Genomic DNA, 25,577 nt, shown 5'->3' with positions numbered 1-25,577 from the left:
AGAGAAGCTGCCACAATGAGAGGCCTGTGCACCCTGATGAAGAGTGGCCCCCGCTCGCCACAACTGGAGAGAGCCCTCGCACGGAAACGAAGATCCAACACAGCCAAAAATAAATAAATAAATAAAAATTTTTTAAAAACCCAAAAAACTGTCCTTTGAAAAGATCAATTAAATTGATAAGATGCCAGCAAGAATGACAAAGAAAAAGACACAAATTACTAACATCAAGAATAAAAATAAAAAGAATAAAAAAATAAAATAACATCAGATAAAAAAATGTCACTAAAGACTTCACAGACATTAGAAGGATAATAGGGGAATACTACAAACAACTCTATGCTCATAAATTCTACAACTTAGCTAAAACGGACCAATTCCTTGAATACCATGAACTATCAAAACTCACCCAAGACGAAATAGAAAACCTGAATAATCCTATATCTACTAAAGAAAATAAATCCATAGTTAAAGCCTGAGAAAGAAATCCCTAGGCCCAGGTGGTTTCACTCAAAAATTCTACTAAACATTTATAAAACCCCACTAATGGTACATAATCTCTTCTAGAAAACAGAAGAGAAGGGAACATTTCCCAACTCATTCTTTGAGGCCAGCACTGATTGCCCTGATACCAAAACTAAAGACAGTACAAGAAAAGAAAATTATAGACCAATATCCCTCATGAACACAGACACAAAAATCCTCAGTGAAATACTAGTAAACCAAATCCAGTAATATATATAAAGAATAATACACCATGAGCAATTAAGGTCTATCCTGTGATTTCAATTCTGGTTTGATATTTGAAAATCAGTCAATGTAACCTACCATATTAACAGACTAAAGGGAAAAAACCACATGATTATATCCACTGGTGGAATAAAAACATTGGGAAAATTCAATACCCATTCATTAAAAAAAAAAACCTCTCAGCAAAATAGGAATAGAGGTGAACTTCCTTAACTTGATAACCTATACAGATAATATCACAATAATGAAAAGACTAAATGCCTTCCCCCTTAGATTGGAAACAAGGCAAGGGTGTTAGAGTTCACTCTCACCACATTGTGCTTGAAATCCTAGCCAGAACAAAAAGGCAAGAAGGAAAAAAGACATACAGATTGGAAAGAAAGGAATAACACTGTACCTACTTGCACATGACATGATCATGATCATCTAGACAAAAAAAATACCAAGAATATACAAAACATTCCTAGAATTAATAAGTGAGTTTACCAAGGTTGCAGGATACAAGGTCAACACACAAAAATCAATCATATTTATATATACTAGCAATAAACAGTTGGAAACCGAAGGTTAAGAAAGGTACCATTTACAGTATCTCCAAAAAATATGCAACTCAGGGATAAATCCAACAAAAAACATGTGTAGGACCTGTATGCTGAAAACTATGAGACATTGATGAAAGAAATTTTTAAAAGAGTAAATATGGAGGAACATACCACGTACACAGATTAGAAGATTCAATATACCTAAGGTGACAGTTCTCTTGTAGTTCTTGTGTAAAACAGTTTGGTGGTCCCTCAAAGAGTTAAACACAGAATTATCATATGACCCAGCAATTCTACTCTTAGGTATATGCCCAAGAGGAATGAAAACATGTGTCCACACAGAAACATGCACAAAAATGTCTACAGCAGCATTACTCATAACAGCCAAGAGGTGGAAATAACCCAAATGCCTATCAGCAGATGAATGGATAAACAAACTGTGGTATAACCATACAATGGAATACTAACTCAACCATAAAAAGGAACAAAATACTGATACATCCTGTAACTTGGATGAACCTTAAAAACATGGTAAGTGAAAGAAGCCAGACACAAAAGGTCACATACTATAAGATTACTTTATATGACATATCCCAAATAGGCAAATACATATGGACAAAAAGCAGATTAGTGGTTACCAGGGGATGAGGGGTGGGGGGAACATGGGGAACAATTACTTAATGGATCCCGGGTATTTTTCTGGGGCCATGAAAATATCTTGGAAACAGAGGTGGTGGTTGCACCACACTGTGAATGCGCTAAATGCCACTGAATTGTACACTTTAAAATGTTTAATTATATGTAATGTGACTTGCACCTTGATAAAAAATAAAGATCACAATTCTCTCTGAATTGATCTATATATTTAACACAATTCTAACCAAAATCCTAGCAGAAATTGTTGTGGATTCAGATAAACTGATTCTAAAATTTATATTGAAAGGCAGAATTGAAGAAATCATATTACTTGATTTTAAGAATTAATAAAGCTTCAGTAATCAAGATAGTAAGGTACTGACAAAGAGATTGACACGCAGATCAATGGAAAAGAACAATTCAGAAACAGAACCACACAAATATGGTCATTTGATTTTTGACAAAGGTACAAATGCGAGTCAATAGAAAAATAAAATAAGAAATAGTCTTTTCAAGAAATGGTGTTAGAACAATTGGACATCCATATGCCAAAAAAAAAAAAGGTGAACCTCAACCTAAACACCATACCTTATGTAAAAATTTAGTCAAAATGGAACATGGATAGAAATGTAAAACCTAAAACCATAAAGTTTTTAGGTGAAAAAAAAAAGGAGAAAATTGTGCCCTGAGTTTACAGAAAGAGTTGTTAAATAAGACACTAAAAGCATAAGCCATGAAAGATAAAATTGATAAACTGGACTTTCTAGAAAGTGAAAGCGTTTACTTTAAGAAAGAAAGCCTTAAGAGAATGAAATACAAGCCACAGACTGGGAGAAAATATTTGCAAATCACTTATCTGACAAGAGACTTGAATCCAGACTATATAAAGAACTTTCAAAGCTCAACAGTTAAGAAACAACCTAATTTTTAAAAAGGCAGCAGTTGTGTAAAGTGTCTGTCTAGACATTTCAAAAAAGAGTATATGACTGGCAAATAAATACACGAAAAGATGTTCAACATCATTAGCCATTAGATGAGCCACTAAATGAGATATTGCTACACACTTATTAGGATGACTAAAATAAGTATACTGACAATACCAAGTGCTGATGAGTATGCAGAGCAATTAGAACTCTCACACATTGCTGGTGGGAATGTAAAATGGCACAATCACTGGAAAACAGTTTGGCAGTTTCCAGTAAAGTTAAAGCATCCACTGCCCACATTGTTCAGGAATCCCATTCCTAGGTATGTATCCTAGGGAAATAAAAACTCATGTTCACACAAAAGCCTGCATACAAATATTCACAGCAGCTCAATTCATAATCGCCCAAAGCTGTAAACAATCCAATGTCCTTCAATGGGTGAATGGATAAAGAAACTGTGGTAGAGGGACTTCCCTGGCGGTCCAGCGGTTAGGACTCTGTGCTTCCACTGCAGGGGGCACGGGTTCAATCCCTGGTCAGGGAACTAAGATCCCACATGCCACACGGCAAGCCAAAAAAACCCAAAAAAACAAAACAAAACTGTGGTAGATCCAAACAATGGAAAACTATTCTTCAACAAAAAAGAGCAAGCTATTGATACGCAACAACATGGATAGAATCTTAAAGGCATTATGCTAAGTAAGAGATACCAGTCTCAAAGTATTACATACTGTATAATTCCATTTATATGACATTCTGGCAAAGGCAAAATCACAGTGATGGGGAACGGTGGTTGCCAGGAGTTAGGGGTAGAGGGAGGGCATGACTACTAAGGGATAACATAAGGGACTCTGGAGGGGTTCTGTGTCCTACTCATTGTGGTGGTGGTGGTGGTGGTTACAAGAATCTAAGCGTGTGTATACCAACAAAGCCAATTTTACTTAATGTTAATTTAAAAAATAAAATTAAAAAAACCCTTTATCAAAAGGGAAAACAGACTGAAAATAAATGAACAGAGCTTTCAACTCAAGATGTTGTACAAAGAACATTAAGAAAAAGGAATAAAATAAAACCAGAAATTAACAGTAAACAAACACCAAACACTGGAGATAATTGGTAAATCATCAAATAAACTAGACAAACTATGTTAAACACCACAACCAAATACAGCTAATTTCAAGAAGGAAATATCAATTCAAAATCAGTAATTCTACTAATGTAAATCACCATTAGCAAATTAACAGAAAAACTATGTGTTTATATTAAAAGATGCCAAAAAATCATTTGATAAAACCCAATTCCACTCTGGATTTTAAAACAAACAAAAACCTCTCAAACTCCCCTGAACTTCATGAGAGTAGTCTAACAGAGACCTACAGAGCCCTACATACTGAGTGGACAATCACTAGCAGCATTACCTTTAAAGTCAGAAACAACACAAGGATGCCCCCTATCACCATTACTACTCAACACTGTAGTAAAACTAGGAAAATCTAGAGGTATGAATACCAGAAAGAAAGGGGCTGTTATGGGCTAATTGTGCCCCCCCCCGAAATTCGTATGTTGAATTCCTAATCCCCGGTACTTCAGAATATGACTGTATTTGGAGATAAGGCTTTGAAAGAGGTAATTAAGTTAAAATGAGACCACTAGGGTAGGCCCTAAGCCAATCTGACTGGTGCCTTTTTAAGAAGAGATTAGGATATAGAGAGTGACACCAGGGGCCCATGTGCACAGGGGATGACGATGTGACAAGGTAGCAAGAGGGAGGTCATCTGCAAGCCAAGGAGAGGCCTCAGGAGAAAGCAAACCTGCTAATACTTTGATCTTGGACTTCTAGCCTCTAGAACTGTGAAAAAATTAATTTCTGTTGTTTAAGCCATCCAGTCTGTGGTATTTTGTTATGACAGCCTTAGCAAACTAAGACAGGGGACACAGATCACCTACCTCAAGAGCCCAAGACAATTAGCTGAAAAACTAACAGAACTAATAAGAGTATATAAGGCAATCCAACACAGGATCAATATAGAAAAATCAACTATTTTCCTGCATACTAGCAACAGCCAATTGGAAAATATAATAGATAAAAAGATGCCATTTTCAATAGGAACCAAACTATAAAATAGAATACCTAGTAATAAACTGAAGAAGAGATATACAAGAAAGCCTGAATAAACAGACAGACCATGTTTGAAGATAGAAGGACAAGATGGCCTGTTTTGTGGCTGCTCAAAGGTAAATGGCAGAATGATAGCAATGTCATCCAGAAGTTGCACTGGTTCAAAAGCAATTTTCCCTGGCATGTTGTTTTTAACCAATCAGTGGTGAGTTTTCTCACATTTCAGAGAAAACCTTAGCTATATATGAAGACCTACACACAAAAGCTAAAAATCCTGCAATAGTGCCTCCCGTCAGAGGAAGGGTAAATGGTGGCTTTGTTTTCTACAAAATTAAGTTCTGTTGGGAGAGGAGGATGGTGGAGAGTGCAGGTGAAGACGTTGTGAAGACACTTTCCCCTGTGTTTAAAAACAACAAAGGACTTCCCTGGTGGTGCAGTGGTTAAGAATCCACCTGCCAATGCAGAGGACACGGGTTCGAGCCCTGGTCCGGGAAGATTCCACATGCCATGGAGCAACTAAGCCCGTGTGCCACACCTACTGAGCCTGCGCTCTAGAGCCCGTGAGCCACAACTACTGAGCCTGTGTGCCACAACTACTGAAGCCCGCGCGCCTAGAGCCTGTGCTCCGCAACAAGAGAAGCCACCCGCAACGAGAAGCCCACGCACCACAACGAAGAGTAGCCTCTGCTCACCACAACTAGAGAAAGCCCGCGCACAGCAACGAAGACCCAACACAGCCAAAAATAAATAAATAATTAAAAAAAAATAAAAACAACAACAAAAAATGACTGCTGATGACTAGGCTCTGGATCAGATTTTAATTTGATAAAGCTGCTATTTATCTTAAGCAAATGCCCTCAAGAACCTACATCTGAAAGGAGGAACCTGAGCCCAGGCAGAGTTTAGGGATACAAAGGATCCACTGACTACAATGCTGGGTGCAAATGCCGATGGGCTCTAACCAGGCAAGGATTACTATTAGGACTGTCATTATCTGGGCCAGTGTTTTGGCTTCAAAGCCACAGAGATTTTGAGGGGTATACCCCTTTCTTTTTCTTGTAAGCCCTATTATTTTTAGTGTACAAATCTTCAGGACATTTTTCAGAAATGTGTATATCCCACTGTAGCAGAAAGGGCTCTGATGAAAGATGTCAGTCTCCATAAATTAATCCATAAATTGCAAATACCATGCAATCCTAATAAAAAATCCTAATAGGATTTTTCATGGAGTTTGACAAGTTGATTCTATAATCCATCTGGACTAGAAAAAGCTCAATAATGGCCTAGAAATTCTGGAAAAATAAGAACAAGTAGTTGGGTACCTCCTCATTAAACTGCCTTTCTAGTGTTGCTGGGCAAAGCAGGGAGGGGGAAGCAGACAGAGGTTGAGTGAGTTGTTTGTCCTCAGGTAGGACTAGTGAGACCAGGTCCAGATGCCTTGGCTATAGGTCAGTGTGACTGCCTGCTGAAGGTAAGATGGATAGCCAGGGAAACTTGGCAACAAACTAAGACCAATCACAGCTCAACCCAGAGATGATGGGCTTGCTGAACATCTGTATTCTCCTCAGGTCCAAAGCAAGTTATGCAGAGGGGATTTGCCCTACCAGACACAAGGCCTAGAGTAACTAACCTATGAGGTAGTGCCACAGGAGTGGACAAGTTGGTTTTATGGAACAGAATAATATTAATAATATCTAACACACAGCACTTACCATGTGCTGGGCAATGTTTTAAGTGCTTTATGTATAACTCATTTAATCCTCACAACAACCTATGAGGTAGGTACTATTATCACAGAGAGGTTAATTAGCTTGCCCAAGGTTACACAGCTATTGAGGAACAGAACTGGGAATAGAGTAGAAAAACAAATCCAGGGAATTGCCTGGCAGTCCAGTGGTTAGGACTCTGCACTTTCACTGCCGAGGGGGTGGGCTCAATCCCTGGTCGGGAACTAAGATCCCACAAGCCACTCAGCGCGACCCGCCCCCCCGAAAAAAAAGGAAAAAAGAAAAACAAATCCATATATATATGGGAATTTAGTTTAGGACAGAAGCGGAGCTTCAAATCAGGGGGATAATTGATGAACTAGTCAATAAATGGTATTGGGGCAAATGACTATCCATGTGGAAAAAAATATAGATTCTTACCTCTCACAATTCACAAAACCTAATTCCAGAAAAAAAGCTAAAATTTTAACTTCTATACAAGTTTTAGGTGAAAATATAAGAAATTCTTCTTATACAAAACATAAAATACACAAAAAAATTGATAAAGACGACTATGTAAAAACTGAAATCTGCTACATGCTAAAAGATACCATAAGTAAAATTAAAATACAAGCAACAGACTAAGAGAAAATATTTTTCAACACTTGCAGAATATATAAAAACACACTCCAACAAATCTAGAGTACATAAAGAACTCCTACAAATCAATAAGAAAAACTAACATCCTAAAAATGAGTGAAAAACTGAATAGATAATTCACGGGAAAGGAATAAGGAAGAGCAAATAAACATAAAACAAACTGCAACACCATTTTTTGCCATCAGATTGGCAAAAATTAAAAAGGCTGATAACATCCATTGTTGGTAAGGCTGTGGGAAAACAGGTATATCTCATACACCGCTCATATACTGACCTTTTTGGAAGGAATTCGGCACTATCAACATTTATGTTGTACATACCTTCAACTCAGCAGGTCTAGCTACCTTAGAGAAATGTTAACGGGCACATGGGCACAAAAGGTTATTTACAAGAATTTTCAAAACACTAAAAATTAGAAACAACCTAAATGATAATCAGTAGGAAACAGTTAAACATATGATGGTACACCTATGCTACAGACTACTGTGCAGCAGGTAGATCTCAATGCATTGATGAAGTGTATCTCTATGTACTGATGTTGAAAGATATCCAAGTAAGTTGTAGAACCACACACACTAAACGAAACTATACCTCTATCTATTTATGTCTACATATGGGTGTAAACACAAGAAAATAAAAGGTATACATCAAACTGATAACAAAGGTTACCTTTGGATAACCTTTCTCAGAGGGGGAAGAGTGTTAGTCAAAGGGAATTTCTGCTTTCTCTGTCTTGTTCTAATTTTGGTCAATGAGGATTAATTTTTTAAATAATATTAAAACAAAAACCTACATTAAAGTCAGCTGCACTACACAAAAAAGTGCTTTATACATTGTAGTACTCAACAAAGTTTACTTTACAAAAAAGGCGTCATCTATTAAATGTGAGAAGCCCACCGAAAAGTCATCATAAACCTTTGCAAGGGATGAACTGAATGACACATAACACAAATGATACAGGTAATGGAAGTAAAATAGGCAAGAGGGAAAAAAGAGTCACCAGCAGTGAAGATTGGACAATGCTAAAAATGGTTAATAGCTAATTATAATAGCTACCATTTTTTGAGGGCCTCCCATGAACAAGACACTGTGCCAGGTGCTCTGTGCAAGCATCATCTCTAATTCTTACATCAACCTGTGAGATATCCCCATTTTACAGATTAAGAAAATACGGCACAGAGAAACCAAGTATCAGGCTTAAGGCCAGGCCTTTGCTCACTACAGGCTGTCCTGGATTGGATTTGGGATTGAGACTGGGGCTAGGGGGGAGCCCTCCTGGCCTGGACTCAAGTGCTCAGCTGCCCTTACTATACTCTGCATCCTTGAAGCATGCTCCCAAGCTGTCCTGTTCATCGAGACTGGCGTTCTCCTCCTCCTCCTCGCTCTCGGTTCTCCAGTATGCTGGCCGCTTGATGGGCCGCTTCCCTGGGGTGCGCTGGGAAGCAGGACTGCTAGACACTGTGCCCAGCCCACTGCTGGAGCTCCCACTGCTTCGGTCCTGCCCCCCGGTCCACCAGGCCTGCAGGCTGGAGGTAGCTGGCGAGGACGATGAGGACTGCAGGTTGGCCATGCACAGCATGCCCTGGATGGCCTCCTGAGTGCTGGGAGAGGCAGGGGCCTCGCTGCAAGGGACAGAGGAGAAATGCTGAGGGAGTTTCTCTAGTTGTCAGAGGAAATCAGTCATCAGAAGAGTCAGGGAGGAGGGACAACAGCTGCCGGGGTCAGGGTGGGAGGAAGGAGGAGAGAACCATCCCAGGCGAAAAACCAGAAAACAAACTAAAGATCAAAATAGTATCAAAGACTATCATAAAAAGGCCAGTCCTTCTTGACTCAAGTCTCTCCATAGACAGCAGGCAAGATGGCAAAAAGAGGAGTGCATCTCCCTTCCTGTTCACCAATGCTGCATTCTTTCATTTTTCTTTTTTCTTAAAGCAAGGTCCAGAAAAGGCCCAGCTCTCCTTCCATGCCTCTTCTAACTTCCAAAAAACCCCAAACTTATTACCCTTGAAGTCCATATATCCTCTCTCAGTCAGATCTTAAGTACCTCGGGACAGATTTCATGTCTACTTTATTCTTTCAGCCCAAATGCCCTGGCTAATTTTTGTCCCTTTAAATGACCCAATTAATATCTACTGATTGGTTGACCTAGCCCTTTGGGTGGCAGGTGGGGGTGTGTGTTGTCTGCACACCTAGAAAGGGGAGATCAAAGCCAGTACTCACGTGAGGGCAGCATAGTCAGGTCCCCCCACCTGCCTGCTGGCCTTGAGCAGATCAAGAATTCCACCAGCTCCACTCCCATTTCCAAGCTTGCTTTCGACCCCTTCTACCACGTCCTCATCTGTTGTATAGTCCTCCTGTTGGAGAAAAAGGATATCACCTCAGCTGCCCAGGGTTGGTCTGGTAAGGCCCCAATACAGGGTTGACAGTCTCACTCCTGATACTAATATCTTCTGAGCACCAAGTATCTACCAAGTACTAAGCAGAATATTTGTTCTTTCATCTTAATCTCCACAGCATCTTTGTGAGGCAAGTCTAACTCTCATTTTACAGATAAGGAAACTAAGGCTCAGTGAAGTTAAATAATTTGTGTAAAGTCACAGTCAGATATTCCAAATCAGATACTCTTTCTGCTACATCACACTGCCTTTTATTCTACTCTATATTAAAGAATTTTAAAAATATTTCAACTAAAGTATAATCTTCCATTTATATGTTCAGGAGCACTTAGCCCACAATCTTTCACTTTATAAATATTTTAGGAATGGAATGCATAGGATGTTTCCCCCACCCTCAATTAGAATGACAATCTGTATTCTGTCTATGAAACCAGAATGAGCAGAAGATTAGAAACAGGGCAGGCTCCTACCTCAATGTCAAACTCAACTTCTCCTGGTTCACGAACTCGGTTGGGGTCGGAGCAAGGCTTCGCACGGGGCAACTTTCGGGGAAATTCTAGAAAGCAAGGGAATGCACTTATCATGAAGCTAAGATTAGCATCTGAGCCAAACACCCAGGGGAAAGAGAATAAGACTACAATTTTCCTGAAAGTAATGACCACAGACGAGTAATTTAGGGAGGTTAGGAATTAGCTTATAAATAAATCTCTAGAGCAAAGGATACATGGAAGCCTACAGAGCTGGTAAATCAGAATGTCAACAAGCTCAGGCCTAAGGTCTTGAGTCTATCAAGCGGACCAAAAACAAACTGAAATGGGCAGGGCAGGAAAGAAAAAGAACAAGTACACACTTGGTCTTATTATCAAGGTCGCCTTCTCCTTTCCCAGTCTCTCGTCAATCTGCAGTTCATCATCTGAATCCAAGTCAAATTCATCCTCCATCACCTGTTCTGCCACCAGCCTAGCCTTGTCTACCTTCTTCGCGATCTTGGCTCGCCGAGACTTGGATAAGCTCTTTACCCTCTTGGTACTGGAGAGAGAGTGAAGGAGAACATAAAAACAGTCACACTCGATGGCAATTCTACCCAAACTGATCTACAGATTCAATGCAATCCTATCTAAATCCATCTAGTTTTGTAGAGATTAATAAGCTGATACTAAAATGTATATGGGCATACAAAGGACTTAACATGGCCAAAATTATTTCAAAAAAGAACAAAGTTGGAGGACTTACACTACTCAATTTCAAAATTTACTATAAAGCTACAGTAATCAAGGTAGTGTGATATTGCCATGAGGATAGACATACACATCAGTGGAACAGACCTGTGAGTCTAGAACTAAACCCTTAAATTTATAGTCAATTGATTTCTGACAAAGGTGCTTATTTAGGCAATTCAGTGGAGAAAGAATAGTCTTTTCAACAAATGATGCTGAGATAAGTGGACATCACATGCAAAGAAATGAATGTGGACTCTTACCTCATATCATACACAAAAATTAACTAAAAATGGATCATAGATCTAAATGTAAAAGCTAAAACTATAAAACTTCTAGAAGAAAATATAGGAAAATATCTTGTGGCCTGAGATTAGGTAAAATTCAAAACATTTGTGCTTCAAAAGACACCATTAAGAAAATGTAAAGACAAGCCACAGACTAGGAGAAAATATTTGTAAATCATTTATCTAGAAAAGGATTTATATCCAGAATATTTAAATAACTCTTAGACTGCAACAAAAGACAAACAAAACCAATTAAAAAATAAGCAAAAGATCTGAATAGACATTTCTCTAATGATGATATATAAATGGCTCAACATTATTAGTCATTAGGGAAATGCAAATCAAAACCACAATAAGATACCACTTTACATCCATCAGAATGGCTATAATCAAAAAGACAGACAATAACAAGCATTAGCCAATATATGGAGAAACTCATAATTGCTGGTAGAAGTGTAAAATGGTACAAGCTTTGGGATAAATTTTGGCAATTTCTTAAAAAGCTAAACAGAGTTACCATATGACCCAAAATTTTACTCCTAAGTGAGAAACACAAACATGCCCACACAAAAACTAGTACTCAAATGCTCATAGCACCATTATTCATAATAGCCGAAAAGCATAATTAATCCAAATGACCATCAACTAGTGAATGGATAAACTAAATGTGGTATATCCACACAATAGAATACTATTCAGCAATAAAAAGGAACAAACTAATGATACTTCTACAACATGGATGAACTTCAAAAACATTGTTAAGTGAAAGAAGCCAGACACAAGAGACTACATATGTATGATTCCATTTACATGAAGTGTCTAAAAAGGCAAATCCATAGAGATAGAAAGTAGATTAGTGGTTGCTTGGGCCTGGGGAAGAGAACCAGGACTGACTGGAAGTGGATATGAGGGATCTATTTGGTGTGATAGAAATGTTCCAAAATTATATTGTGGTGATGGCAGCGTATTCTTTAAATTTACTAAAAGTCATTTAATTGTACACTTAAAACAGGTTAATTGTATGGTATGTAAATTATACCTCAAAAAAGCTGTTAAAATATATAAAGGAAGTAGAAAGAACTCAAAAGTGGCTTAAATAATCCTGTTACACATGGTAAACAATATTAACCAGTACAGACTGCTCAAATAAGCCTTATAGTTAAGAGAAACAAGTTTTTGGTAAATCAGTACACTTGACACATTCAGCAAATAGTCATTTGGTGAACTGGATTTTAGTGAATTAGCTGTTTTATACCTCATAGGGTTGCTGGGAGGATTAACGAGCTAATATAGAGACTGACACATGGCAAGTGGCCCAATGGTAGCTAATCTTATAGTTCTCTGGGCCTCACTTTCCCACATTAGTAAAATGGGGATAACAACACTTACCCTCAGGGTTGTTGTGAGGACTAAATAAAATAATGTATGTAAATGGCTAAGATAGAGTCTGACACAGGGCAGGTGCTCAATAAATGGTAGCTATTTAACCTTGATCTTTTATTAACTTCTAATAATGAAAAATCTCAAACATATATAAAATATTAAAAACTCCCATGTACCTATGACCCAGCTAAGTTTTAGCAATTATCAACACACAGCCAATCTTGTTTCATCTACACCTCAGTCCCCACAAAACATGGCATTATTCTGGAGAAAAGACCAGACATAATATCATATCGTCTATAAATATTTCTATACCTTGACTCCCTAGGTTCACTTAGCAGCAGCCTCTGGCAGGTGCAAGAAGGTAATAGAAGCAGCACAAGAAAGACTGGTGAGGAAGGGAAAAATGTCTCATTGTGTCCTCAATAGCCATTATAGGCTGGACCCTTAGGACTCTCAATTTTCTCTTCCCCAGCAGACCAACCATGGGTTCTAGACAAAGGCAATGCTCAACAGTCTCTCTAATCTTATTCTTCAGTAACTATGTCCTCAAATAACAAGGATAGCTCTGCTGCTTTCAGAATCTACCCTGCCCTCACACTCCCTTTTCCCTTATTTCCCAGCCAGGTAGACCTACTACACTCACCCTTGGGATCTGAAAACAATCTTTTCCTACAAAAAGGCTGTTGAGGTATCCTTGTCGCTTATGTTCCTATACTGTTCATACTCTGTACTTAACTCTTGACTGCTCCTGTCTGGTGTTTTGAGTGTCCAGATGGTAACTTTTACTGTCTTCCTTTGCCTCCCTACATGTTTGAGGGTTTCTGATGACCTACTTAGCTTCTGGCCATACCCACAACCATCATCATCAGCACCACCACCATCACCTTACATCTTCAACTTCATCATCATATTCATAAGAGCGACCATTTATTAAGCATTTACTATGTGCCAGAACCTGTGATAGGCACTTTACATGCATTACTTCATTTAGTCCTCCAACAACCCTAAGATAAGTTTTATCTATAGAATACATAAAATGAGGACAGAGAGGTGCAGATACGTTAATTAGCTTGTCAAGGTCACAGAGCAAATACGTGACAGAGCAGGGATTCAAATTCGGGATTGTCTGATACCCAAGCTGGAGCTTTTTGCCAAGATGTGCTTTTATTTTATTCTTTTAGAAAACATTCTGTTAAAAATTATTTTAAGAAAAGTAATATGTGCTCACTGTATAAAATTCAAATGCTTTTGAAGTGAAACTTTCCTCTCTTGCCTCCCTTATTCTACTTTCCAGAGATAACTACTGTTACAAGTTTGGTGTGACAAGCATAAAATATGTGACAAATATATTTATTTGCATGAATGTGTATAAACATCTCTGGAAGGAAATCGTTGACATTGGTTTTCCATGCGGAGGGGAACTGGGGAACAGAGAGGAGTGGGAGCAAAATTTTTCACTATGTATTCTTTCACACTTTTTGAATTTTAAACCGCATAAATTAAATTTTAAACCTCTTCAAAAAGGTTAAATTAAAGGAAAAGGTCTGTATGCTGCTTTTTTACACAAACACACACACACATATGTGCATACGTGCTTTTTTAAAAAATTAAAATGAACTATTCCTATATATTATCTTGCAACCTGATTTTTTCACTTAAAATATATCTTGGAAATCTTTTCACGTCAATAGATAGTAAACTCATTCTTTTTAAGTTACACAGTATTCTATTCCATAGATGTACCATAATTTATTTATCCAACCTTTATTGATGAACGTTTCTAATTGCTTACTATTACAAACAGTGATACAGTGACTACTAAATATTTCTCTTTACACACCTGTGCAAATATTTCTGCAAAATAAGTTCCTAAAAACTGAATTGCAAAAGGTATATAAAAAACTAATGCTCTTAACCAGTATGCTGTACTACCTCCTATTCCCGCCAACAGTTCTGATCCACTGACTTGCTGAAATTTCTAGAACTTATATAAGATTTTCCTCAGGATTGCCAATTAGTTCCAGACCTCTCCCCCTTCCCACCCCCAACACTACCATGGTTCTCTGTACTAAGGAATGTTATCTGATAATATCTGGTTATTTCCCCAAGCACAGTCCCTCCCTCACCCATGTCCCAGCCCCAGGTCCCAATTCCATGCCTTGTCTTAGTGGCATATTGCCACCAACAATCCCAGCATCTTTGCTTCTTCTCCCCACCTCACCTGCCATTAGACATCAACAGGGACAGCGGGCCCTCATTCCCATCAAGGTCCAAGTCTGGCGAGTCATCATCTGAGTCATTCAAGCAGGTACCAGTGATGTTGAACTGTAGGAGGAGGAGGCTCAGTTGTCACCTGTCTGGAACTCCCGTGTGAATCAGAATGACCAGTTCCCTCTGGTTTCACTGGTTGAGTTCACTGTCAAAACCACCTGAACCAAGGCCTTCTGCTATGCTGTCCCCCCACCCCCAACCCAAATGATCACAGGAGCAGAAGGCTGAGAATGTATGGCTGGCTCAAGGGACACCTATCAATCTTGCAAAACATGTTCCCTAAAAAGAGGTGGAGCATCTTCACATGCCTATGTAGGGCACCACAATCTTGAAGCAAGGTGGAGCCCTGGAGGAGGGCTTTTCTCAAGAACCTGTTCAAGACTCCAACCTGCCACTCGTATACCATGCTCTCAAATGTCATTCCCATCCCAGCATTTCAAGAGTCATCTCAAGTGTCATGTTTACTGAGAAGAGCTCCTGACCATCGCCCCTACCCAGATAGAATCATCCCCTCCCATGTCTCAGGGTCCCACACACACCCTTGATCGTGGCATCCACAACACTTCATTGCACTCATTTCTTTTTATGCCTATCTTTCTCACTAGCCTGTCAGCCTCTTGAGGGTTATGTCCACAGCACCTATCACAGTGCCCAGCATAGACAAGATCTCAATAAATGCCTGTTAAATGAGTGGGACTGGTAGCCAAACACCAGGGGCCCTAAGGGAGGTGGGAGGACAGGAGAGCCTATCCTTTTTATACCCTGCTCTTCCAAGGGACCCAAAAGGGTTGGGCTGAACCCAAGGGCCAGCACCCACCTTTGCTTTCTGGGAACAGCCTGTCTTCAGTGCCTGATGACTGTATGTGTCCATGAGATTATAGCTCAATTGGCCAGCAGGCCCCAAGGCTGAGCTCTCCTTGCCCTTTCGCTCTGCCTTCTTGAAGAATTCCTTGGGCTTCAGGCCTTTCTTCTTTGAACCACTTTTGGAGGGCAGTGACAGCCTGGACATGGATACTGAAGTGGAATGGGCTGGCCTGGTTAAGGGAATGGAGCCGGCTGGGAAGATCCTCTGCAGCCCAAAGATATTGCTTGTCTTCCCAACGTTCTGTTGGAAGATATCCTACAAGAGTGTTAGTACATGAGGGGGTTAGAGCTTACTCAAGGGTTCACTCTGCACTAAGAGCAGAGGTCTGTTCATGGCACTGGCGGTACTGCCATGAAGGGGCTTAAAGATGCTCCACATATGCACTTATGCACACCCTAGTTTTGGCACAATAAGTCATTCAAGAATTTACTGGGTGGCATTTCTTTACCTAGCCATTGATGAGTAAGGAGAAGACGAGCAGAGGAAAAGCTCAGCACTACTGTCAAAACCGGAGAGAAAAAGACTCCAAGAGCAGCTGACATGAGACAGAAAATAATTGAGTACTAAAATGTGTGGTTCCAACTCTAAGGACCACAGAGGATTTGAGAGCAGGAGAGAGGTTGTAGTCCTAATTCTGCTACTAGCCTCTCACCTTCATCTTATTCATAGCAGTTATGCTTTGATTTGTTGTATATAATGAGCTTCCACATTAAGATTTCATTTGAAAAAAAGGATTTCATTGCTTCAAAACATTTGAAAGCCAATGAAAAAGATATGATCCATCTCTTAAGTCCTCTTCCAACCAGCCCAAAGTTCTGTGTATATAAAACTGGTTTAAGTGGGAAGAGCCAGAGAAAAGGTAGGCCTAAAACCCTGAAGGATTCTGACAGATGGAAGTGGTGGAAAATGAGGTAGGAGGTGGACAATGTAAGCTATGGTGTAGGCAGTGAAACATGCTGCAAGAGGTGAGGCTAGAACCCCAACTTCCCAGTAGCTCACTCTGACCACCCTTCAGCACAGATTTAGTGCCTATATCCTGGGCACTAAATGGAACCTTACAGCTTCTGAGCTAAAGGAAAGTTGAAACTTCCTCAAGTCCAATTCTCCTCTGGTGCCTTTGCTACTTCACCAGCCCACACTGAGTTCTCTCTTTGCTGCAGTCTATTAATAACAATGGCTCACATTTATTGAGCACTTACTCTGCCAGGCACTGTGCGAGGGGCTCTATATACATTAGCTCTTAATCATAACAAAACTCTGAAAAGGTGGTGTTATCCCCACTTTACAGATAAGGATACTGAGGCTCTGAAAGGCTTGCAAATGACAGAGCAGGAACCAGAACCCAAGTTTCTCTGAGTCTCTTACCACTGCACCTTACTGTCTCGTGGTATATGCCACCTGTTGAAACATGGCTTTGTAATCATCTTCAACCCGGGAGAACTGTCATTTTGTAGAATGTAGAGACTGAGTCAAAATATTAATAACAACAACTACTACGACTATGACCTCTGCCACCCACGACCACCATGACCCACCAGCAGAATTTACTGAGCACCTACTGTGTGCCAAGCCCTATATTTAGTGCTCAACCTGTATTATCTTACTCAATCCTCTTAATAATCCCTCAGTAGTTATTAGTTATCCCCACTTTAGACATGAGGAAACTGAGGCTCAGACAGGTTAACTTTGCCCAGGTTCCTCTACTAGATTGTGAGTTCTTTGTGGGCAGGCACTGTATTATTTATGTATCCTAAGCACCTAGCCCAACATGTGGCACACTTGAGGCACATAATAATTATCTGAATGAATGAATAAATGAATGAATGAATAGGGTCCTTGGTGGGGTCTTCCCAATCCTTCCCCTGAGCCCTCATGCCAACTGCAAAAGCCTGACCTGCCACTTGAGCCTTGAGCCCTTCCCAAACGCCTCCCCTGCTCCCATGCTTCTTACTTCCACCAGGCGAATCTCCCTAGCCAGATCTTTAATGAGCTGTACGGTCCGCACTGTTTCGGGGATCTCATCCTCGTGGTCTGGCAGAGCCTGTCAAACAAAAGGCATGAGGAATAGATCCACACATAAATGAACAACTGATTTTCAACAAAGTTACCAAGGCAATTCAATGGAGAAAGTGTAGTCTCTTTAACAAATGGTACTAGACTGATCAGATATCCATATGCAAAAAAAGAACTTCATTCCATATCTTGCACCAGACACACACAGAGACTCAAAATGGATCACAGACCTAAATGTCAAATCTAAAACTATAAACCTTTTAGAAGGAAACAGAGGAGAAAATCGTTGGGACCTTGGGTTAGGCACAGATTTCTTAGGACATAAAAAGTATGAACCATAAAAGAAAAAACTGATAAATTAGACTTATTAAAAAATAAAAACTTCTCTTAGAAAAACACTGTTAAGACAAACCACTGACTGGGAGGAAATATTTGCAAAACATATATCTGATAAAATAAAGGACAGTGTCAAGAGGTGTGAGGAACTTAGTTGTGACTTGAACCACACCCCTCAGCAAGTCAAGAACCTCAGCAAGATACCTGGGGACAACCCAGCCTCTCCACTTCTGAGGACAGAACTCAATGTTGAGCAGCTACGAGCCCACAGCTAGCCCAACAGCAACCCAGGGAGAGACCTGTTGATTGTCTCTCTTTTAATTCATTTGCAATCTTATTTATCAATACATCTTTATGCAGACAGCTCAAACTTTTCCTCTGTGACTTCTTCCACCAGTTTTGACTTGAATTCTGTATCCAGAGGACTGATAAAAATTCCTCAGCATTTCCTCCTTGCTTCCCATGGTTTGATTCCTTTAACTCTTTTAATCCATCTGGAATTTATTTTGGTGGCTGGCCAGTGATGGGGGCTGAGAACCTATGTGACCCAGCTGGATAACCTTGACAGCTCCCTCTTCCCAGCCCAGGGGCTCTGGAAGGGTGAAGGAGCAACTGCTTCTCTTCACAAAAGAGAAGTTGTCTGCACTTCACAAAAGACTTCTTCCATGAGTGTGGGCTCCTCAGTTCTGTGTCCTACTCTCTTCCAGCTCCCTTTGGTCACACTGTTTGGGGCCATCCCTTGGTCCCTGAGGCCATCCTGGCTCAGGACATGAGTGCTTAGGACCTACCCACCTCCCTCCCTTTTGGTGTTCCTGGGACAGAGTCACTCTGAAGTTCACTTCGTGGGAGGGTCAGGTGGGGATGCAGAGTCAGAGATGAAACCCAAGGTAGCCACACCTGAGGGATGTGGCAAAACAGAATTGAAGGCTAAGGCCCAGGTGTAGTTGAGTCCAGGGAGCAAGAGAAGGCCCAAAACATGAAGTCCAAGGATACCTGGGGGGAAGGCTGTCAACAGGAAATGGGGAGATTGTGCACATTTAAGCCTGCAGTGGCTGAAAAGTTTCCTCAGGCTACTGTATGCAGGGGAAGGAATCTACAAAGAGTATCAGAAGCATAAAAGAATATATTGATATTTCCTATTTTTGTATTTCTTAAAATTGGTTTTTAAATAAATTCAACATTTTGAGTAGGTAATCCATTCACGTAGTTCAAAAATCAAACAATATAAAAAGATATATATTGAAAAGCCTCAGTATATATCTGACCCTGCCATCAGCTCCCCTAGCCCACTCCAACAGGTAACCACTTTTATTAGTTTCTTCTGCATCCTTCCAGATTGTGTCTTCAGTCAAATACAAGCACATACAAATATAATTCTTCTTTTCCCCCCTTTTACACATAAGGTAGCACACTATACACACAGTTCTACACTAATACATGATAAATTCTGGAGATCTTTCCAAATCAGTACATAGAGAGCTTTCTTAATCTCTTTTATAGGCTGTTTAGTATTCAATTGGATAGATGGATATTGGTATATTCCTAAAAAGCCATTTTGGCAGTATGCATCAAGAGTCTTACATTTTTTCACATACTTTGATCTAGTGATCGCTCTTCTAAGAATCTATCCTGAAGAAACAAGAGATGAGGAACAAAGCCTGATGCAAACAGCTATTTACTGCATGATTTTCTAGAACTATCCCCCAAATAAATAAATAAGCAACAATAAACAAGTGGTTAGGTAAGGATGGTACATCCCTGCAAAAGAATATCACGTAACTATTAATGTTTGTGGAGAACTCTGGTGACACAGAAAAATTAAGATAAGCCAACCAATACAGATACAAAATTATATGTACAGGGTGAGAGCAATCATGTTTTAAAAATGAATATTAAAAAAACAAAAGAAAGTATACCCAAATGTTAATGTTTATTCCCTCTTAGTTAAAATTACAGGTGAAGTTTTTCCTTCTTTACACTCTTCTGTATTTTTCTAATTCTCGACAGTAAGCATGTATTACTTTTTATAATCAGAAAGAAAGGTTTAAAAATATAATCCAAGGAGTCCTAGCCCAGTCCTCTACTCTAATCCTAGGAGCCCACAAACCTCCCTAGTTTCCTCCACGTCCCCAGAGGATCTTCCCAAAGCCAGTCCCTGCTGAGAGTAGACCTCTAAAGTAGGTAGAGAAATAAGTATATTTACTTCTTTCCTTGTCCAGGCTCTAAAGGCCAAGTTCAGGGCTTTACCACCATGGACCAGGTAGGAGGCAGGGTGTCTCCTGTTTTCTCGCAAACCTAAAGGGGGAAAGAGGAAGGTAGAGTGTCAAAGAAGCCATGCAGGGAAGTGATGGACTTGTTATTTTTTTTCAGGCAACCAGAGAAAATGCTCAAGGTTCTGAGCACAACTCCAGATCTCAGTTCTTATAATGCTGTTCATTTTATGACTACCTTGACGTCTACTATCTCATTTAATCCTATACCCAACCCTATAAGCCAGATATCATTATCTTCATTTTATAGTTCAGGAAATGAGGCTCAGAGAGGCAAAGAGACAACCAAAGGCCACACCTGGTAAGTGCCAAAGCCAAGACTGAAACCTCATCTGTCTAAATCTGAGGCCTGTGTTCCTTCTACACTACTCTGCCTCTTGGGTTTCAAAATGTGAACACTCAGGAGGACGACTGCCACCTACACAGATCTGAAGAGCCATTAATGCCTTGTTCTGAGTTACTCCAGGAGGAGGTTATAACAAACATCCAGATTTAGGCTCAATAAAGAATTTTCTACTGAACTAAGCTGTTCAGAACAGAAAATAATAAGCAGTTAGTCATCCAGCCTCTGAATGAACACTCAAGTGATGGTCTGTCTAGGTGGCAGAATAAGGGCTTGAGGTACTGCATAAGAGACTGTACTCATTGGCCTCTGAGGTTCTTTGTAACTCTTCCTGGCCAAGTCACCTTGAAGGATCTCAGGTCTGAGTAAGGGAGCCACTCTATTTCCAAGCAGACCAGGAAAGAGGAAACCCAGCAGGTTGGCTTCTATCTGGGCTGATACCCAGGAACCAAACCAATGATGGGTAGTCAGGACTGGGCCTTGTCCCCAGGGGAAGCACGTCCAGGGAACTCTGACAATATACCAATTGAGTTTCTTATTTTAATTGGCAGGAAATCGGAATAATTTCACTGTGATCCAATTTTCTCAGTCCCCTTTGCTAAATAAAAAAGTTAAAATCCATGCCCTACCCTACATTACAATTAGTTAAAAAGCCAATTTCAAAAGATCGCATCCTTTGATTCCGTTTTTATAGCATTCTTGAAATGACAAAATTATAGAGATGAAAAAGAGATCAGTGGTTTCCTGAAGTTATGGATAGTTCAGGGGGAGAGAGTGGGTGAGGTTATAAAGGGGTAACACTACAGAGATCTTTGTGGTGATGGGTACTGTATCTTGATTTGAGGTGATGGACATGGTCAGGGCAGCAGGGCAAAAAGGACAGTTGGCAAAGGGCTCCATACCTCGAAAAATGTCCAGGATATGCTTTCCCACATACCAACAGATGGTCTCAAAGTTGGGGAACTTGAAGAGGTCTGCTGTGCTCAACCGCTTCTCAATCTCATAGGCTCTGGAGGAAGTAGGCACAACAATAACAATGATAACAAGGACCCTATTTACTGGGCACCTACTATGTATCAGGTATTGCTCTGGACGCTCTGTATCCATTATCTCTAATCCTCACAACTACCCTCTAAGACCTTACTTTATGGGTTAGGAAACTTGGGCTCAAAGGTTATGTGACTTGACAAAATTCACAGAACTACTAAGTGAGGAAGAGGTATTCATCTTCAGACTGAACATCATCAGAAACCAGTATCCATTCCTTTCTGATCATCTTGCCTCCTTCTAGGCTGCACTCCTCACAATAGCGGAGAACTCAAGGACTCTAGCAGATGGGAATGGCCAACTCGGGATCACCAGAGCTTCAGGACTCACTTGAGCTGCATTTCAATGTTAAGGCTGTGTAAGAAGTTCCCTCCAAAGGCAAGGCAGTCCACGGGGGTCAGCACAGCATGGATCCATCCTGCAGTATAACAAGGCAAAAAACATAGCTGGCAGAGGGCCTTTCTTCTTTGGACATCACCACTGCCCACTCAGCTCAAACACAACTCCTTAGACCAGACAGCCTGGCAGTAATTCAGAACATTCTAGCTTCCTCCACTCTCCCAACACCCATCCTAGCCAAGTCTGCCATCATTATAACCCTGAACTGGACCAACCTATGGGGTTAATAAACTCCTTCTACTTCCCTCCTCTGCACTTCAAAATCTCTTCGTTGCCTCACCCATCCTCTCTCTTATTGCTAAGAAAGGCATCACCTCCTTGTCATGACTACCCCTTCTAACTCTGCGCTAGGTAAAACAAAGAGCTTTTGTGTTAGACAGACCTGGGTTCAAATCTTGCCATTTTCTATAGCTAAATATCTACTTCACAGGTTGGTTGTGAAGGATGTACCTAGTTGAAACTAAATTATTTTCCTTGCCCTTGACCCTATACTGCCTTCTGGGACCTTCTGATTTTTCTTCTTATATCTCTCTCATATTCATCTCCCCTTCTTCATCCATCCATCCTACTAATGGCTTGGTTCAGATCCATCATTATCTCTCACCTACGCTATTTGCAACAGCCTACAAACTGGCTCCTCTAACACCAGTGGTTCTTTAAGGTGTGATCCAGGGAATCCTGGGGCTCCTTGAGACTCTTTCAGAGCATACGCATGGTCAAAACTATGTTCATGATAATACTAAGATGTTATTTGTCTTTTTAACCCTCAGTATACAGTGGAGTTTTTCAAGGGGTACATGACATGATATCACAACACACAGAAGCAGATTTGAGGACACAGAAGTTTTCTGCTAAACCAAATATTAAAAAGATTTGCAGAAATGTAAATGTCAATCTTTTCACTCAATTTTTTTAGTTTGAAAATAGTTATTTTTCATAAAAATTGTTACTTATGCTAACATGTAATGGGTTTATTCTTGTTTTTTCCTCAATGAACTAATAAATATTTTTAAATTCTCAGTTTTAATTTATAATATGGTAAATATTAATAAATATAAACCACATAAATAAAAGCTCTTTGGGGTCCTCAATAATATTTAAGGGTATAAAGAGGCCCAGAGTCCAAAGTGTTTGTAAACCACTGCTCCACACCAATCTCAACCTCTGAAGTCTATCCTCCACATCTCAACCCTAAGTGATATATCTGAAATGCAAATCTGCCCATGTCACCTCCTGCTTGAAACTCTTCAATGAAATGTACATCCACAGAAGAATAGATAAACTGCTGTATACTCATGCAATGGAATACTAGAAAGCAAGTGAAATGAATGAACAGTAGCCACATGTATCAACATGGATCTCACAATCATAATGTTCAGAGAAAAAAGTTGAGAAAAATACATCTAATATGATTCCATTTATATAACATTCAAAAACATGCAAAACAATACTATATACTGCTTACTAAGGCATACCTATGTAATAAAGGGATAAAAATGCATGAGAATGATATCATCAACTTCAGGACAACAGCTAGCTCTAAGAGGGCAAAAATGGGAATGTAATTGAGGAGAGGTATATACAAGGCTTCAAATATGTTTGTAATATGTTATATTTTTAGTTGAGTTATAAACACATAAATGTTCATTATATTATTCTTTATATCTTTTGCTACATCTGAAATATTTCATTAGAAATTAAATAAACAAATAAATCTTCAACAGTCCCCAGTTGCCTCTGAAGTAAGTTCAGCCTGCCAACCTTTTCAGCTTCATCTGCTCCCAGCCCTTGGCCTTTAGGCTCCAGTATCCATAAGCTGCTTCACACATCTTTGCTTTGCTTATGCCTTTCCCTTCATCTGAGAGGGCTTTCCTGCCTTTCTTTCCTTGGTCAGTCTCTATTTACTCTTCAGGTGTCACTCTTCTGAGAAGATTTTCACAAACCTCTGGCCAGACTAAGTGCTCTTCGCTGTGCTCCCAAAACTTCTGGTGAATACCTCTATTGTGTCTATTAGAACATTATACTGAAATGGCCTATCCATCTTTTATCTCTAGCACCTAGCCCAATGTTGGGGCAGAGAGTAGACATGAAATGCTTGTGGAACTAAGTAGATTGCACCCAGTTTGTGGGAATTTCTACCAAGATGCAAATGAATCCAACTCAAATCTCTGGTAGACAAATTCAATTCACCAGTTACCAAGTGCCCAGTGTACAAAAAAAAAACATCATGTGAGACCCAGCAAAGAATTCAAAGATGGGTGAATAAATGCATGGGAATAGAAAACGATAAAAGAGAAAAGCAGATGGGTATGGGGGTAGGAGGAGGGGGGCATGACTTGCCTCATCATATATTAAACATTCTATAAAACCAATGTAATCAAATCAATATGATATTGATATATGAATAGACAAACAGATCTGAGTAACAGAAAAGAAAATCCAGAATTATACAATATAATGTTAGACAAAGATGTTAGAATTATATGACACGAATTTTAAAGGAGTCATCATAAAAATGCTTCAACGAACAATAACAAGCATGCTGGAAACAAACAAAAGAAGTAGAAAGAAAGAGAAGCTATAAATAAGAAACAAGTACAAATTATAGAACTAAAATATACTACATCTGAAATATATAGTGAAACAATGGACTCAACAGAAGAATGGAGACAATGGAGAAAAGAATCAGAGAATTTGAAAACAGAACAATAGAAAGCACCCAATATGAACAAGAGAGAAGAAATAGACTGAGAGAAAAATAAACTCAGGAACCCAACAAGGACCTACTGTATAGCACAGGGAACTATATTCAATATCTTGTAATAACCTATAATAGAAAATAATCTGAAAAAAGATAGATACTATATATATAACTGAGTCTCTTTTTGCTGTACACCTGAATCACTGTAAATCAACTATATGCCAGTAAAAATTAAAAAAGACAAAAAAAATAAAGAACCATGCAATGGGACAGAAAAAAAAACCCTCAGGAACCTGTGGGACTACAGCAAAATGTGTTACATTCGTATACTCAAAGACCCAGAAGAAAAGTTAGAGTGTGGGAATGAAAAAGTATTTGAAGAAATAATGCCTAAAAATTTCACTAATATGGCAAAAGACATAAACCTACACATTCAAGAAGCTCGATGAACACATACAGTATAAACCCAAAGAAATCCACACCAAGACACATTCTAGTCAAATTGCTAAAAAACTAAATAAAAAAAAAATATTGGAAGTAGCAAGAAGTGACACATACAGGGAAAAAAACAATTTAAAGGGTAGCCAAAATCTTATCAGAAACCACAGAAGCCAGAAGGAAGCAGCACAACATTCAAGTGCTGACAGAAAATATCAACCCAGATTTCTATACCCAGCAAAAATATCCTTCAGGAGTGAAAGGGAAATCAA

At 39.5% G+C, this 25,577-nt stretch overlaps 1 protein-coding gene across 5 annotated transcripts in view; it reads right to left on the bottom strand.

Annotated features, from left to right (window-relative positions):
* Positions 1 to 25,577, bottom strand: part of PHF8 (PHD finger protein 8) — an 86,092-nt gene that overhangs the window by 26,717 nt on the left and 33,798 nt on the right. For 3 of the 5 annotated variants that reach the window (XM_057538535.1, XM_007187546.2, XM_007187543.2), the window contains exons 9-18: positions 22,098 to 22,185; positions 21,623 to 21,729; positions 20,311 to 20,402; positions 17,710 to 17,799; positions 15,711 to 16,013; positions 14,844 to 14,947; positions 10,583 to 10,761; positions 10,203 to 10,288; positions 9,557 to 9,690; positions 8,645 to 8,958 (exon numbers count right to left, since the gene is read on the bottom strand). In XM_057538535.1, coding sequence (XP_057394518.1) covers positions 8,645 to 8,958; positions 9,557 to 9,690; positions 10,203 to 10,288; positions 10,583 to 10,761; positions 14,844 to 14,947; positions 15,711 to 16,013; positions 17,710 to 17,799; positions 20,311 to 20,402; positions 21,623 to 21,729; positions 22,098 to 22,185 — 1,497 coding nt within the window. The remainder of the gene's footprint in view (positions 1 to 8,644; positions 8,959 to 9,556; positions 9,691 to 10,202; positions 10,289 to 10,582; positions 10,762 to 14,843; positions 14,948 to 15,710; positions 16,014 to 17,709; positions 17,800 to 20,310; positions 20,403 to 21,622; positions 21,730 to 22,097; positions 22,186 to 25,577) is intronic. The other 2 variants (XM_007187544.2, XM_007187545.2) reach the window with 2 other exon arrangements.

This window comes from Balaenoptera acutorostrata, chromosome X, assembly GCF_949987535.1.
Source record: "Balaenoptera acutorostrata chromosome X, mBalAcu1.1, whole genome shotgun sequence".
Classification (NCBI taxonomy): domain Eukaryota; kingdom Metazoa; phylum Chordata; class Mammalia; order Artiodactyla; family Balaenopteridae; genus Balaenoptera; species Balaenoptera acutorostrata.
Note: the sequence above shows the minus strand (reverse complement) of the source record. Positions and strands in the feature narration are given on the sequence as shown.